The 18,583-nt window shown below is 38.1% G+C and overlaps 1 protein-coding gene across 4 annotated transcripts in view; it reads right to left on the minus strand.

Moving 5' to 3' along the window:
* The window catches only part of ECA3 (endoplasmic reticulum-type calcium-transporting ATPase 3), a 344,449-nt gene that overhangs the window by 194,514 nt on the left and 131,352 nt on the right, over window positions 1-18,583 (minus strand). For all 4 annotated transcript variants that reach the window (XR_016355913.1, XR_016355911.1, XR_016355912.1 and 1 more), the window contains exons 10-11: window positions 587-672; window positions 225-326 (exon numbers count right to left, since the gene is read on the minus strand). Coding sequence is in view for 1 of the 4 variants with exons in the window: in XM_089799217.1 (XP_089655343.1) it covers window positions 225-326; window positions 587-672 (188 nt within the window). In the remaining 3 variants the exon portion in view is untranslated. The remainder of the gene's footprint in view (window positions 1-224; window positions 327-586; window positions 673-18,583) is intronic.

The following is an 18,583-nucleotide window of genomic DNA, read 5'->3' on the forward strand; positions in this document are numbered from 1 at the left end:
AATTTGACAGAAATCTAGTGCATCAAAAGATAAAGGCATGATGTACTAAAATTACTTGGATGATCTTCTTATACTGCTTTAAAATATGAATAAGAAATGCCAAAAACATGGTTTTCACCATATAATCACATAACATATATGACAAACCTACAAACAATATATGAACAAAATATCCTTCTATTATTTCTATATACAACATAATTGATGCTGAGTAAATAGCTCACATCTTCTGTTTTTAACATTGCATCGCGTATACTTCCCATTGCAGTATTTGAGCCAACACCAACGACAATAGCTTTTGCCCGTCCAGCAGCCACAATAGTTCCCTATTATTGACCAAAATTATTATGTAGTCCATCAAGTTCAATGCAAAGCCCCTTAAAACAATACAAAAGGAAAATAACATTCCTGCTTTTACATCAAACTGATTGATTAAACCTTATTTCAAAGCCAATGTATCCAACATGCTTGACAATTTTCTATATGAGCTCTTCTGGCTAGGCTTCAGATATGACAAAGGTGCAACATCCCACACAGTCAAACAATATAATAATAAATTGACACAAATTAAGCTTCATAATCTTACAGAGAAGAGAATGTTAGTTTTGTCTTGATAGACAGCTTTGGTTGTACATGGTACACCCACTTCCTTTGCTACCGAGCAACTCTCACCTGTAAATTTCATGTACAAATACAAATCAGTGTCTCCTTTCATGTTAATGACTCAAAAGAAAGCATTAGCTCCTATTTGTAAAATGGTATAGAATTCAGGCTTGAAGGAGGTGTTTACAATCACATACACATATATCATATTAAACTACACAACTACAAATATGCCCAAAAATATTATTAAATATATTCTTCTATGCTTTCAACTTGGACTATTCTACATACATTTACATCCTAGATTTTTTACTAGATTAGTTTTGTCAATATGGAATAATAAAATGAAGCCACCATTATTGAGTGCATTAGCACGCAATGAAACCCACAAGTTGAGAATTAGTGTTCAGCAACTAATTTAGAAAAGATATGATCCAAGTCATACAATCAAGTTTAAATGCTTTGAATAAAACTCCAGAATAGATACTAACCAAGTTTTTGCTCAACCTACACTCTATAATTCAGTGTCAAATTATTGCTTTCTAAACAACACCGCCATATAATGTATTATATTAGTTAAAATAAATTTTTAGGTCACAATCTAATTCTATTTAGTTAAAATAATGAATGTGCTATGAAACAGAGATCATGAATGATCTATATATACAAGATCCACGAGAATGTTTCTATGACGAATAGAAGAGAGGAAATAGAAACATTCTTGTAGAGTGAAAAAGAATGAAAAAAAATAAGTTTCCGTAACAAACAAAAGGAGTTTATGGAAACATTACAAAAGCAGTGACCATTAGAAAAAGGTGGAAGAAAGAGTAAATAGAGACTATCTAATATCGTAATACCCTCCCTTAATGGTCAATAATTTTGCATGTCCTCAAAAAGCATAGAAGGAAGCCTCAAGTTGATCAAAGAGGTCTGCATCTTCTACAATGTTGGCTTGTGGCTAAGACCCTCTTTGCTTCCACTAGTCAGAAGCAATGTGGGTCCTCCTTTCTTGGATCACTGTAATATCCCTTTTCGGATATTTTACTAAAAACCCTTGATATAAACGTGCAGATTTAAAACCGAACAAAAAACCAATATTTGATATAAATTCCAAAACTTTAATCAATTTACAACCAACAGATATGCATACAAGAAAATTCAGAAAAGATTGTTTGATTCCTCCAATATTCAGAAGTACATAAATAAACCAGCAGTTAAGACAACTAGCCACCAGAAACGTTACTATACTATACAACAACAATACAATAACTCACAACAATCCAAAGAAAATCCAATCTTATAAACTGCAATAACAATCAAATTGGCAAATGTAGATAAAACCTGTAAGAAGGCTAGGCTTACGTCCAACCTCCAAAAGCTTCTTCAAAGGTTTGCGTCCTCAAAGAGATAACTAGTCATTGTTTCTAGCTCAAAGATTAATATTTATTTTTAAATATTATCCTCTTCATAAGTGCCCATGTAGAACCTGTTGTACCTTTATCACTTTTTCCAATGTGATACAGGCCCTTTTAGGCAATGTGGGATAAAACACCTTTTTTGTCCTTTAGTCACTTAAGTGACCATAATACCTTTTTAAAATAAAGTGGCAAGTTAAATGAACTTTTAAAGTCACTTAGTCAATATGCCATATAATCATCAGGCATCAAAATAACTGACCAAATGAACTCGGATAATGTGCAATAGCTCATTGGAAAGCTCTCGGCGAGACGCTTCCAAACCAACACTGAGATACCAAGAATTTTGAGCTCAGTTTACTTACTAAAAATAGTCAGCATCCGGACAACCTGCCAAAACTGCTCTATTGGGTCTAAAACTAGAAATGTCTGAGCCAAATCTCAAACTTGTTAATTCCTTGTAACTTTGACAAGACAAATGTTCTGATTTTCAGATCATTCTGATCTGGATGCATGAGTTCCCTTAAGTATTTGTCACTAGAACATATTGTCCCTTCTAGACAGATCGGCATCTTCCTTGTGGCTTTTATAAGCCTTCTTATTTACTAGTGTGGTTAGTTAGTTACTAACCATTAGTAACTCTTGAAATGGGCACCAATTGAGGAAACAATCATGTTTTGAAGTAGGCCGACATAGAGAGGGACATGTCCATTTAATGAACATGCCCCTTGAGTTAGGTATAAAGGAGGGCTAGATTGCAGATTAGAAGACACACCGAAATCCATGTCTGCTCTTCTAGCAATCTGCCCAAATAGGATCATCTATTGGAGTGTAAACATCTGCAAAAGATCCATGACCTTAACATGGTATCAGAGCCTAGTTGCAAATGTGAGAAGGAAAAGAAAATGGAGATATTTGTAAAAGAATATTATAAACTGACATAAGAAATGGAGTTCCAGTCAAGGTCCAAAGTTAACGCAAAGAGCAGGAGGAAAATAGGCAAGATGGTATTGGCATCTTTTGGAAATCCCCATTTTGCCATGTTCAATTACTTGCAAATAATTCTGAATCATAGTGGGCATCATTGATTGTAAGAAAAGAAGATAACGGAATACATACATGATATTGAGTGCCCATAAGATTGGAGATTGGCAAAGTCTAGAGAAATTTCATCGGGTAGATAACAGGGGAGTAATCAATAACGATTATTGAATCCATTAAACACAGCGAAGAAAATAAGGAGAATGCTTGAAGATGGAATATTTGCTTTGTGGATGTAAAGATTCTATTCTAATATAAGATCTAAATTGAGTTCTGAGAGTGACTCAGGAAGACTCGGGTTAAGATATGAATAATAATAAGAAATATTTTGTTCATGAGTCCATCAGTGATGATTCTCTAAAACATAGTATGATTCTTACTAGTGTGAAATGTTGGGAAATTAAGTGAATGTACTTCCACTCACCACGTCAAATTTGACTTCCTAATTGCTCACAAACCAATAGAATCAGATTCTTCTATTCAAAAAGTGCTCATTCTTCCACTTAAATAGGTACAAGATCCCCTGAAAATGCCCCAAGAAAGCATGGTTTTATTATGCGAAATATCTACAAATGTGCGCATAGAATGGAGTAGTGAGAAGGGTTAGAAACTTTCATATAAATGCAAGCAGTTGTTAACTTTGAAACAATGAACGCTTCATTATTCAATTGCATGGTTCTTCATTCCAGAGCGATGAGTTGGTATTAGTTGAAAGTCATAAGACCTAGATATATTCCCTTTGTGTAAGAATATAATATGCATGCCTTTTAATGAAATTAACGCAGCTAAGATAGGAACTATATGATCCGGCTGAATAATGTTTTGCCAACAGAGACGACAACAATCATGTCCAGATATATATATAAAAGGTGATCACAGCCGCATCTTAGACCAGACATGTCAGTAAATTAAAATTATTATCGTTAAAAGAGTGAATATAATGGAGAAGGAGAAAATTTCCTTAGGCAGCAACTATTTTAAATAGAAAACCACAATAATGCAGCAATGATGCACAAACTATCATGTTGGTTATGAGAAACTCAGACCATGTTAAAGGCTGTGATTAATATTCATGGAATGATTTGTAATTATGAAGCATAATTGAGAAGTTTTGAAGAATTTATCAAGGTGGATGTCCGAGTTTCACAAGTCAACTATAGAATGGGCATTATAGTGGTACGGTAATGTCAATGCAATTGCAATAATAGGTATGATGAAGATTTGACAATGAGCGAATGTCATAAAGATCCCTCTGAGTGGAATCTTACTTAAGTTCATGATCAAAGCTTAGTGTTACAACCAAGCAAGAACTATAAAATAAAGATAAGCTTTCATGGCTCATATTATATATGATGAAGCCATTTGAAACACATTGTATTAAACAAAATTCTGGGATACAACTGCATGTAGGAAAAGACCTTGTTTAAATTATGAGCTATAATTTAAAAGGGAAAGCAAAATTATTCGATATGCATGTGTACCGGTTGAATGCCTATTTGACTTGTAATAACATTTGGCAAAATCTGAAGTATCGATGTGCATAGTGGATTTGACTTTTGTCCTACCTGTATATTGCCTTTATACAAATTTCTTGAAAACGATAATATCTCCATTATCAATATTGGTTGTAGACAAATTTAAGATGATCAACGACAGGTGTAAAACAAAATAAGTAGTTTATTAAGGCACCATATATTCTTCAAAAGTACCATATGGGTCTTACATAAAATGGTGAAAAAAATTTCAAAAGTAAATAGTATTCTGAAAAATATTGAATGCTATATGTCAAGCTACACTAGCAAAGAGAAGAAGTACTTTTGATATGTGAAACGGTGACACTTGTGGGAATGGTCCCATTTAATCGACACCCATAGCAAAACCAACAAAACATAACCAGATTAAGAGGATGATTGAAGATAAGTGGTAATGTGAATGATTAATTGACGTACTGGGCTGATTGATGAATTCCATTCTGTGATCAGTAGTATATGGAATTGTTTGTTAGTTCCAGGTAATTGCTTACGTGTTCTTCCAGAAGGGGAGATGGCATCAAGTTAGAAAGTTTTCTTGGCACCTGTCAAGACTCAAAATCAAAGAGTCTGATTTTTTTTTAATCATAGGATATGGAGACATTTGGAGAATTTACAGTGAGTAAGCCAAATGCCACTTTACTGAAAGGAAACTCCCATTTAGAATAAGTTTGATCCACTATAAAAGGGAACCTTGGAATAAGAACAAATGATTCTATCATCTTAGACAAACTCAATTATTTTGTTTGAGAGGGAGTTCATCAATGAAGATAACTCGTGGATAGAATCACTGATGAGATGCACATGGATAAAGATTACATCATGAGACTACAGATCATTAAGATAAACATTTTACTCAAGGCATTTATGATCTTCCCTCAAGTCCAAGAGGGAGTGTTAATGATTGTGGACTTAGAAAAGATGCATTCTATATAACCTTATGACTATTCAGATTATTAGTATTGGTTGTCTTAGAAAGGAGGGAATAAAGTGACATCATGCTTTGACACTAAGAGCATGGATATTAGCATGGTATGCCTTCCTAATAAAAGGAGAAGCTAAATGATCTACAATGGTGAATCTTGACTCCGAGGGAGTAGACCATGCTTTATTGATTCTCGAGTAATAAAAAATTTGTAGCAGAGAATCATAAGTATCATCTTATAACAAGGTTATATGTCAGCGAAAGTACCTAGAAGATCGTGTTGACTCCCCATGATCTAGGTTATACAAACTCAGACTGAGTGTACCATGTCAAGATGGTGTATACCCATAAAGTACAAAAGCTTTCATCAAGGTTATGATGGAAAGATAAGTATCTATTGTACTTGAGCTCTTCTTTTTCCTTATGTCTATAATATCTTTCATTTGTATTTTTTATAAGAAGAGTCTATGGTTGATTTTTTTTCTGAAGAATGTTCTTGTAGGAAAGAATTTTGGATTCAGAGGGAATCTGACATCTCATCAAGGCAACCTTGAATAAGGAGCTCGGAAGATTTGATATCTAGTAGGAGTCTAGAAAATCTAAAGTGAGCAACCATTTGATGGGCCTACCTTTATAAACATCATGGTGTGAAAACATTTCTCAGCAAACAGTCTTGCAACATCAGTTTGCAATAATAGAAAACAATCCTCCAGCACGAATTTGCAGTGATAGCAAATGATCCTATAGTATTTTAAATCAGTAGAGTAGAGGACTACTGGAAAATCTTGAATAGATTCAAGATTGTGTTGTGAAAGAGACATTTCAATGTCTATGAATCACAACTTGGATAAAGAGAGAATTTAATTATTATCTATTTTTTATCCTTAAGTACTGGAAATTAGAAAGCAAATATTCTTATCAAAACTCTCTGAGAGTGATCATCTCAAGAAAGATCCAGGTATGATTGAATTGTTTTGTATTTTTATGATAATTCATATTATTGTCATGATATTTACAGTTATGGGGCTTCACCATTTGTGTTTGTTATTTAAGAGGTGACAATCTCTGAAATAATGAACACTTGTACAAAGACATTATAACAGGTGACGATCTCTTAGATAGTGTTCTAACCAGTAGAGAAATATTGGCAGATTTGCATGAATTTAAGATCATGTTGTGATGGAGGCATTTCTATGTCTATGAATCACACCTTGGATAAAGGAAGAATTTAATTATTCTTCGGATTTTATCCAATGTACTGGCAGAACTTAATTCAAGATCATGTTCTGTGCTTATGAGTCACAACTTGGATAAAGGAAGAATTTAATTATTCTCGGGATTTTATCCTGTGTAAGGCATTTTAGTAATGGATTGTTGGTAGAATCTAGATCTTGGACGAAATCAAGATCATGTTGTGACAGTGACATTTCTAAAACTCCAAACATCACAACTTGGGTAAAGGGAGAATTTAATTATTCTCTACTCTTTATCCTGAGTATTACATTCTATGCAATACTGTTATCACAAGCCTAGGTAATACTTCATATCACAAGCCCTGGGCATGATCATAACTCCTAAAAAGTAGGAATGAACCCCATAAATGTAGGAACTGCCTCCTAAAAACAAGGAACGTCACCCAACTGATCAATACCCACCAGAAAACCAAGTCCCCAACACTGAATAACCATACTGGGTCTCTATCCAACCCTGTTAGCCTATAAGACCCCATAATAAGCTGACTCACATGTCTCTGTTAGACTGAGGTAGAGTGGGGACATGACAGTCCTCCCCTCTCGGAGATGCTTGCCCACAAGCAACTGTAATGCAGGATGCTGTAAAATGCTCTCACCCTCCCAGGTGGCATCCTCTATGGGAAGATCTCTCCATCAAACCAAATACTCTCGAATTACCCGGCTTCTCAGTTGTCGTTCCCTCACCTCAAGAATCTCATCAGGGACCAAAATCAATTTACCTTCCTCATCCATAGGAGGTAATTCGGGTGAAACTATAATATGTTGTCCAAGGGCCTTTTTCAGGCAAGATACATGAAATACATTATGAACTTTGCTGCCATGTGGTAACCCAACCTCATATGCAACCTCTCCCACTCGCCTGAGTATCCTGTATGGACCATAAAAACGTGGTTTGAGCTTCTCAACTCCCCCCCCCCCCCTTTTTAGGGTGCTCTGCCGATATGGTTGTAAACGCAGAAAGACCATATCATCCACCTCAAATGCCCTCTCAATCCTGTGCCTGTTAGCGTACATCTTTTGCTGATTTTGGGTCTGCTACAAATTCTCCCTGAGAGATCTCATGACATCCTGGTTCTCTTGTAACCAATCCTGAGCCAAGGGAACTCTACTATCACCAAATGCCAAATCAGTGAAAGATAATGCCTCATATCCATAGAGAGCTCTGAAAGGCGTCATGCCAATGGACATATGATGCGTAGTATTATAACAATACTCGCCCAAATGCAGCCAACGCACCCATGCTTTTTTCTGCCCTGACACATAGTTACGCAAATATCCCTCAACCCATTTGTTAACTATTTCTTTCTGCCCATCCGTTTGAGGGTGGTAACTAGTACTAGGTGTTAACAAAGTACCAGCTAGTGTAAAAAGTTCCTGCCAGAAGGAACTCATGAATCTGCTATCCCTATCACTCACAATGGTCTTGGGAAGACCATGAAGTCTAAACACCTCCCTAAAGAACAACTCAGCCACCTGCGATGCTGTAAAATCTAATGCAATGGGAAAGAAGTGGGCATACTTCGTTAGCCTATCCACAATAACATAGATGCAATTTTTCCCCTGAACCCGAGGAAGACCTGTAATGAAATCCATGGAGATCCATGTCCACTTTTGTTCTGGTATAGGCAAGGGCTGCAATAATCCCACTGGGTAGGTATGCTCCGACTTGTTCTGCTGACAAGTCATACACTCACGGACATGGCGTAAAACATCATCTTTGAGACCCTTCCAAGAGAATCTCTCACGTACCGCCCTGTAAGTCTTACCATATCCTGGGTGTCCGGCTATAGGAATATCATGGAGAGCATGCAAAATTTGTTCCTTCAACTGAGAACCCGAAACAAGGTAAACCCTGTCTTTATAGTAGATAATATCATCTACCACACTGTATCTGTCATCCACTATCAATCCCTCCATAATCTCACAAGCATGTTGATCTTTGGAGTATTCAACTAAAAGTTGAGCCTTCCAATCTGCTGAAATCTCACTCAATGAACATAGGGCAGCCAATGAAGGTTTCCTAAAGAGTGCATCAGCCACAGTATTATTCTTCCCCTTTATGAATTCGATATCAAAGTCATAAGCCTGAATTTTGCTAACCCATTTTTGTTGTCGGTCATTGAGCTCTGTTTGATTTAGGAAATACTTCAGACTGTTATGGTCTGTTCTCACCACAAATTTACTGCCAACAAGATACTGTCTGAACTTGGCTAACGCATGCATAATAGCCAACATTTCCTTATCATAGGTAGAGTACAACTTTTCATTGTTTTGCAACTTCCTACTCTCATAGGCAATGGGGTGTTTATTCTGCATCAACACCGCTCCTATACCCAAGCCCGACGCATCACACTCCAGGACAAATGGCTGCGAGAAATCAGGTAGTGCCAAAACAGAGCAAGTACTCATAACCTCCTTGAGTCTATCAAAGACCCCCTGTGCTTGTTCTGTCCATCTGAACGATCCTTTCTTTGTGACATCTGTCAAAGGTGCTGCCAGCTGTGAGAAACCCTTCACAAATCTTCTATAATAAGCACACAATCCAAGGAACCCTCGTAACTCAGTAATGTTCCGAGGAATAGGCCAATTTTGAATCATCTGAATCTTCTCTTCATGCACCTTCACCCCCTCAGCACTGATCACATGACCCAAATATAACACCTCCCCCAATCCAAACTCACATTTGGAAAGCTTAGCAAATAGAGACTGATTCTCCATTATGCTAAGTACCTCCTCGAGATGTCTGAGATGGTCCTCCCAAGTACTGCTATAAATCAATATGTCGTCAAAAAACACTAGAACCGATTTCCTCAACTGCTTGTTGAAGATATGATTCATACAAGACTAGAAAGTAGCTGGTGCATTGGTAAGGCCAAAAGGCATTACCAAAAACTCATAGTGCCCATAGTGACAACGGAAGGCAGTCTTGTGTACATCCTCTGCTCATACACTTATCTGATGATAACCTGAACGAAAATCAAACTTAGAGAAGTAGATAGCCCCATGTAACTCATCTAACAACTCATCAATGCGCGGAATGGGATATCTGTTTTTTATTGTCTTCTTGTTCAAAGCTCTATAGTCTACACACATCCGTAGAGTCCCATCCTTCTTCTTAACAAGCACTATAGAAGAAGCAAAGGGGCTGGAACTAGGTCGAATGAAACCCATGTCCAATAGCTCATGAATAGTCTTCTCAATTTCATCCTTATAAGCTCTAGGATGACAGTATGGGGTAGTAATCACTGGCTTCGCTCCATCCTCCAACTCTATACCATGCTCAAACCCTCTATCTGGTAGCACTCATGGAGGTCTATCACCAAACACTCTACTGTGACGATCCATCACTGACTGAATGTCCACATGAAATACACGGCCATCCTGAGATATGAGTGTTTTGGATTTAACCAAACAGTGTGTAGCCCAAAGCACATCATTATGCCTAAGGATGGTCTCCATCCTGCGAGAAGTCACCTCCCTAGGTCCACCATCTGACGCTGCCCTCAAAATTACCTTCTGCCCAGCAGAAAGAAACTCTAACTGCATATGGTGGTGATCAATAATGTAACGCCCAATACCCTGTAACCATTGCATGCCCAAAACCACATCATAATCTTCTATGGGAAGCACATAGAAGTCATCAGTCAAAGTATAATCTCCCATCTGAATACTAAGCTGTAGAATCCGCTTGGTACAACCCAAAATGGCACCATCAGCCACCTTCACTCCAAAACCACCAAACTCCTCGTACTGTAAGCCACGCCTCTCAACTAATTTTTGATCAATAAAGTTATGCGTAGCACCTGTGTCTACCAAACTGGTGATCCGCTTACCCTTAAGTGTACCTTTCAACTGGAAGGCATGAAACTTAGGATAACTGGAGAGGGTAGCCATAGCTACTTTAGTTGATGCCACACGCGCAGCGGTGTCTAAATCCAACTATGTCGAAAACTGCTCAACATCCTTTGTACTATCTTCAATATCAGTATCAAGAACCTCCTCATCCCCTAACTTAGAAGTCACCTCAATCAAATGAACCTTTCCTTTATCCATGCAACGGTGTCCTGGTTCCCATGGTTCTTTGCAGGAAAAACACAACTTTTTCCTCCTCAATTCATTCCTCGTCTCCTGATTCATCCAAGGAGTTTTAGATGAGGTCCCTCCTTTGTTCTGTGTCGTATTGGCCTTCTGTGCAGGCCGTGAATCTCTAAATGGTTTCTTATCTGCCTGATAAGAAGTGGGAACAGTATCCAATCTCAATGTCACATCAATAGCCTTCTTAAGAGTAGCTGGTTGGAAAGCACGTACCAATCCTTTTAGTCTATCCTGCAAACCCTCAATGAACAACATCACACTACGTTTCTGGGGCATATCCGGTACCATAACTGCAATATGCTGGAACTCATTAATATAGGCTTCTGCATGACCAGTTTGTTTAAGGTAAGCCAACTCCCTGTAATAAAGTTCTATATCCTTACGGTCAAATCGTGCAATGAGTCGCTCGGTGAACTCAGCATAGGAGTGAACTAAGGCATGATCCTGGGTGACCAATCCATGGTGCCACCAATCATAGGCAATCCCCTCTAAATGCAACACAGCAAACTGAATAGCCTCACGCTCAGGCATGGGCCTCAATGAAAGGTATATGTCCAGCTTGTGGACCCAAGCTCGTGCACTAGTGTCTCCTGAGCCATTATATGGGGCCAATGTAATCTTCCCAGTAGCTCTATTGAGGTCATAATTCTGCTGCTGTTGTGGTAGTCTATTACCATGATCTCCCCTGAACTTGGTTGTATCTCTACATTGTGCACAATACTGGGGAAGAGAGAAGACGTCCCTAACCTCAGGAGGTAGGGCTCTCCACTCAGTTGTGGCCGCCAAAACTGACTCTTGAAACCCCACTTCTGGTGGTTCCACCTGCGCTGGCCGTTCACCTGGTATGAATTGGGGAAGCAATGGCCTATTTGTAGTAGGTGTACGATGGCGATGCCTCCTACTGGAATGAAGGGAGCTCTCAACTGAAGAATGGGACTGATGGCTACGCTGACTACCAGCCACTGAAACTGATCTACTTTGCCTGCCTCTGTGTCCACCCATCTCCAAACGTTCCAAGGTATCTGTAACCTATCTAGAGCCTGAGCGATCCTGGGCTGAGTAGTGAATAGGGTTCGCACCATCTCTCTTTCTTCTGCCTTTGTAGGCATGTCGTCGCCAGCAGCACCCTATGCCTCACCCATAGCTGGTATCTGTGCGTCTCTAGCGGCCTCTGCTTGCCACTGGTTTCTCCTGCGCTCGTAGAATCTGTGTATTTCTCCACCAGGATGCATAGATTTGTATTCAATCCACCAACTAGTGACTACCCAGATGCTGAAATGATTTATCAAAAACTTTTATCCAATACCCAAATGCCAAAATTTGTTGTGACAATTTCTCACAAACCCTACACGCTGGAAGGATGTAAGCTCTAATACCACTGAAAGATCCTTGATGGATCTCTGCTACAAATCTGCTGTAGATTTATTTTATTTTTTTGTTTTTTCCTGTTTATTAATGTTTTCTTGTAGAACTAGACGGAAATGCAAAAGAGTTTGTTTGTTTTTGTGTTTTTGATGATTATTCCACATAGAAATGAGAAGTAGCAAATGGCAAAGAAAGAGTCTGAAAATAAATAACAATATGCAGTAAAGTCAAAGTTGATACAAATCGTACCAGGCAGATCTCTAAATTATAGAGCCAAATAAAAGATCCAGTACATTTCCTCTAACAATGACGCCACAATTGGCTGATGAAAACGGGCTGATAAGATGCAAGAATCTGCTGCTGAGTAACCGATTTTTCTATGTATCCAAGTGCTGCAAATGACAGAGTATGGCTGCAAGTACGGCTGCAAGAAATGGCTGTGTACGGCTGCTAGAATTCACCTCCCATACGCCAAAGAACATGCCCAACAAAACAAACTGTAGGCCCAAGCTGAAGTGGCGTCTACCTTCCTCTTGTATACTGTTGAAACTACTGACAAACCAATACCCAATGCTGCTAAGGGTTACGTCCCAGCCAGCAATTTCCCTGGGGTTTGCGTCCCAGAATGCAAATCGCTCAAGCAGAGCAAATCTGAAAAGAAGTGTTTGAAAAATATGCATAATCATGAGAAATGGCGCCCATCTCCTTATAACTCCTTGCAAAGCAATTTGAACCCTAAAGTGACCCCCAATTGGCATTGGCTATAAAAAAAATGAATTAAATCTTATTTTAAAGTGACCATGTCATTAGAAAATGACCTTTTCCACCATAGTAATAAATCCGTTCACCGAATTGCCCTAAGACCAAAGAGGAAGATTTAGGGAATTTCAAGACCTTTCCAAAGAGCTATCATAACATGGGATACACATCCAGATGAGGCCAAAATTCCCTTACTACTCCAAAATGGCTATTAACTTAGCCTTATTTAAATATTAAACACTAAGTTAGGAAATATTAAAAATATAACCCAAATAGCCACAAACTGCCCAACTGACATCACAAACCATAAAATCATCCTGTCACGTGTCTGTGACTGAAGTCGGAAATCAAGGATCCACTGGCAGTCTCATCCCTAAAATCTAGGGATGCTCCTAAAATTTAGGAAACAAGCCCTATCCCTCTGAAACTGAACCCAAAGGGTCATCTCATGGAAACCCAACCCTGGGCATGATCATACCTCCTAAAAAGTAGGAATGAACCCCATAAATGTAGGAACTGCCTCCTAAAAATAAGGAACGTCACCCAACTGATCAATACCCACCAGAAAACCAAGTCCCCAACACTGAATAACCATATTGGGTCTCTATCCAACCCTGTCAACCTAGAAGACCCCATAATAAGCTGACTCACATGTCTCTGTTAGACTGAGCTAGAGTGGGGACATGACAATGCATCTTCCCAAACTTGAAATGGTGAAACAGTACAATAGGAATCAATGTGCCAAATAACTGAATGCCAGGATCCCAAGTCTCACCATAACAGGACACCAACTACCATGTGTTTCTGCCCTGTGTGCCAATACCCTCAATCAGAATGAATGCCTCACTCCATGAGTGACCCTATGAGTCTCTACTATCAAGTGAAGATGGGAGCTCAACAATATACCAATATCCACCCCAAGATGATAGCAACCAAACTCTCCATCTAGCTCCCCGATAAAAGGCAATACATAGGGATGCTCCCTCTGAATCCCAAATGAGAACTCGTATCCTGTTTGAGATACCACTGACCTGCTCCTATAATATCTATACCACAGTACCACTCCTATAATATCTGGACAATGATAGATCCACCCAATTTGACTCCACCATCGTATCACCTTGATGAAAACGAAGTAATCCTAATCTTGGGAACCCTAATGTGTCAAAAGGCTGAAACACATAGATCATAATCCAGTGACTGTGTATCAACACAACATAATCCACCAGATGTAAGATACTATCAACACTTGGATTCCCGACCACCCAATCAACATGATCCTGGGTAAATAAAAGAGTGGTTGGTGAATCACCAACATCATGAATGCTAACACTGTCTTCAATATGTTGTTGAATAAAAAATGTAGAAACCTCATGTGGAACGTAGGGTAATGTATGTTCTCCCCACTCGTGGAAATAACTCATTGACCCTTGAAGGCAAAATAGAATCAGCGGAAATACCACTAACATACACAGGCAAATCACTAATAGCTGGAAAATACCAACAAGTAAAATCACCATTCAACAAGTAGGTCATGGTCATCTCATAAGAACTGGGTGATAAATCTCTACGTAAGCTGAAAAATCCCTCAGAGCATGCTAAGGATAAATCTAAACTTCCTACTTCACCATAAGTACCCTTGCTTATGTCAATGTCTTCATAAAAGGAAGGTTCACCATTAATTGAAAACTCTAAATTATCCTCACTTGTTGTATCACTAACCATGTGCTCCTGAAAATGTACAGCTGTTGTCATAAAAATTAGAATTTCCAGACTAATCAACTTGTCGGTCCATAGAATTTTTCTCATCATGAAAAGTCTCAAACGAGGAACACATGATTGAATTACATTGTTTGCCTTCACATCTACCCACTTTATGAATTTTTTCAATGATTTGTGTAATTTCCTGTGCTCGTCAACCACAATTATCTTCTTCACGAGTGGCTGCCCCACTCGTTTGGTTTTCAGCTTTGTGGATGGAGTAATGTGTTAAGCTCAATTGAAGGCATAGCTCATCTACCTCACTCTCCTTGTCCTTTCCAAATTTTATTGCTAGATCTCTATCTATTAATAGTTGCAAGTTATCATATTTTATAATTTTCAAAGTTTCAAAAAAAGTATGTAAAAGAGGATTTGTTACACCACAAACCTTCCCATGTCTCTCTTCTATCATAATCTTCCACATGAGATCCTCAATCAACTTGGAAGAATCATCCATCCTTGTCAACACTTGGACAAGCTTGTCCTCTTAGACCAAAAGCATATCCAATAAATCAAGGAGTTATAATGGTTTTTGACCATCTCCTTCGAACACAAGCAGGCTGTTCTCTATAGAATCTTCTGATTTTTCATTACCTAGGGAGTCAACATTTTCAAACATGTACTCTAACTCAACGTGTGCTAGATCATCTATCCTGCCAACATTGCGGTCCATTTGCTCCTCCTAAATATGTGACATAACTTCTAGCGTAGTATCACCATAAAATTCTTCCAAGTTAATTTCCATGTCACCAAATAAAATGTTGGCACTTTCCACGTCTAAATATGATTGGGAGCTGCCAACATTGGTGGTTTGGTCAACTCTTCTATATAAGCCATCAACATGCTCATTAGAAGGACTAGTGTAAACAACTCCATAAGATACTTTTGTCTCCCAGTTACCTATTAGTATACTTGAACCATTATTAATATTTTGCATATTATCATGCGAAGGTCGCTCTTCATTTTCAGTACTACTATCAAGTCGATTAATGTCTTCCTTATGCAAATTTTTATAACTGTCCTCTGCAAGGACATCTTGAGCCCAATCATAGCATTTGTTTTTTATCATATCCGTCTTGTTTTGCAGCTCTAGTTGAAAGTCCATATAATCAATGAAACGAAATTCTTTTTGAATCTTTGATGGAAATTTGTTATAATCATCATATAGTCTCCTTACTTCAATTTTACATTAATAAGGATCTCTGACTTGCCCATCACGAGAGTACCTTGAATTCTTATTTTTTTGAAAGTTTGTTATAGCCATGTTTTGTGTCTTCGACAACTTCTTGTCTTTCTATACTTGTATTGAAAGACTGATCAAGATCTACTTTGTACTGCTGCTTGTATGAAATAGCTACTAAGCTGTCACCCGTGGATAACTTGAATTGAGATATGACCCTAGGAAATATAGATGGCACTGTCCAACTTCCTAAATCTGCTTCCAACTCAATGCCAATCACTATAATAAAATTCACAAATTCTGACAAAAGAGTCATGATCTAGCTTAAGGTAGTTCGTCAAACATATACTATGAAATCTCAGTCCCTTCAGTAGGTACGCAAACATTGATAAAACCTTCAAACCATCATCAGTCCCTGTACTCCAACCACCTACTGCCTTGCTATGTCCTTCTACTATTGTTCCGATTGAATGAGGAAGCCTTCTCAACCCATGAAGTGAAATAAGATCACTGCCCTGTTTACTGCGTATGCAATGGAGACCATGAACCTTTCTTTGCAAGAGATACGGTGATGGAGAAATGAAGATTCGTTGTTTGCTGCAGACTGAAAGCCGTCTACTCACGCTGTAATATTCTCTGCTAGAATGAAGCAATAATGGAATACTATGCTGATGGAATACTATTCATTCACTGCATTTTTGATTCTCAATATTAGATTAGACTTCAATACTCTCAGAACTGAAATTCAATTTCTCTTACATGGTCAAATGTAAACCCTACAAGCTGGCAGGATACACAATCTCTAATACCACTGTAATATCAATTTTCGGATATTTTACTAAAAACCCTTGATATAAACGTGCAGATTTAAAACCGAACAGAAAACCAATATTTGATATAAATTCCAGAACTTTAATCGATTTACAACCAGTAGATAGCCATGCAAGAAAACTCAGAAAAGATCGTTTGATTCCTCCAATATTCAAAAGTACATAAATAAACCAGCAGTTAAGACAAATAGCCACCAGAAACGTTACTGTATTATACAACAGCAATACAATAACTCACAACAATCCAAAGAAAATTCAATCTTATAAACAGCAATAATAGTCAAATTGGCAAATGTAGATAAAACCTGTAAAAAGGCTAAGTTTGCGTCCAACCTCCAAAAGCTTCTTCAAGGGTTTGCGTCCTCAAAGAAATAACTAGTCACTGTTTCCAGCTCCCAAATTAATATTTGTTTTTAAATATTATCCTCTTCATAACTCCCCATGAGGAGCCTGTTGTACCTTTATCACTTTTCCCAATTCCAAATGTGATGCACGGCCTTTTAGGTAATGTGGGATAAAACACCTTTTTTGTCCTTTAGTCACTTAAGTGGACATAATACCTTTTTAAAATAAAGTGACAAGTTAAATGAACTTTTAAAGTCACTCAATCAATAAGCCATATAAAAATCAGGGATCAAAATAACTGACCAAATGAACTCGGATAAGCACGTGCAATAGCTTGTTGGAAAGCTCTCAGCGAGACGCTCCCAAAAAAACACTGAGATACCAAGAATTTTGAGCTCAATTTACTTACCAAAAATAGCAAGCATCCAAACAACCTGTCAAAACTACTCTGTTGGGTCTGAAACTAGAAACGTCTAGGCCAAATCTTGAACTAAACCCCATAAAGAACCTTTTCGCCCCTGAAACCTAGGCGAAGTGAGCCAACAACACAAAATTATAATGTCCCAGAAAAAAGGGACATTACAATCACATGACCAAATTTGTGTCAATAGTTGCACCAAATTTGCTTCTTCTTAGAGCTATTCTGAGACTAAGCAGATGACTAAGATGGACCTTTATTCTTGTTAAAGGAGTGGGCTTAAAATTCTTGTTCAGAGGAGGATGGAGCACTACTGCCAAATTGTTGTTTCCAACGATCTTGTTGCAGAAGTTTGGTGCACAAATCTGAAAATTTGAGGTCAACATTAGTTGTAGTAATGTTGAGCATCTCAATAAAGTGCTCATAGGATAATGGTAGACTCATTAGAGTAATGACCACCATATGGTAGATGCATCAGAGTTTATGGAAACATTACAAAAGGAGTGACCATTAGAAAAAGGCGGAAGAGAGAGTAAATAGAAACTATCTAATATCATAATACCCTCCCTTAATGATCAATCTGTCTTCAAAAAACAAAATTTTGCATGTCCTTAAAAAACGTAAAAGGAAGCCTCAGGTTGATCAAAGAGGTCTGCATGTTCTACAACGTTGGCTTGTGGTTGAGAACCTCCTTGCTTCTACTAGTCAGAAGCAATGCGGGTCCTTCTTTCTTGGATCACATGACCAAATTTGTGTCAATAGTTGCACCAAATTCGCTTCTTCTTGGAGCTATCCTGAGACTGAGGAGATGACTAAGATAGGCCTTTATTATTGATAAAGGAGTGGGCTGAAAATTCTTGTTCAAAGGAGGATGAAGGAGCACTGTTGCCAAATTGTTGTTTCCAACAGTCTTGTTGCGGAAGTTTGGTGCACAAATTTGGAAATTTGGGGTCAACATTAGTTGTAATAATGTTGAGTGTCTCAATAAAGTGCTCATAGGATGATGGTAGACTCATTAGAGTAATGACCACCATATGCCCTTCCTCCATTGTACGGCTAATGGC

This window comes from Cupressus sempervirens, chromosome 9 (assembly GCF_028749045.1).
Source record: "Cupressus sempervirens isolate cs-2001-9-10 chromosome 9, ASM2874904v1, whole genome shotgun sequence".
Taxonomy (NCBI): domain Eukaryota; kingdom Viridiplantae; phylum Streptophyta; class Pinopsida; order Cupressales; family Cupressaceae; genus Cupressus; species Cupressus sempervirens.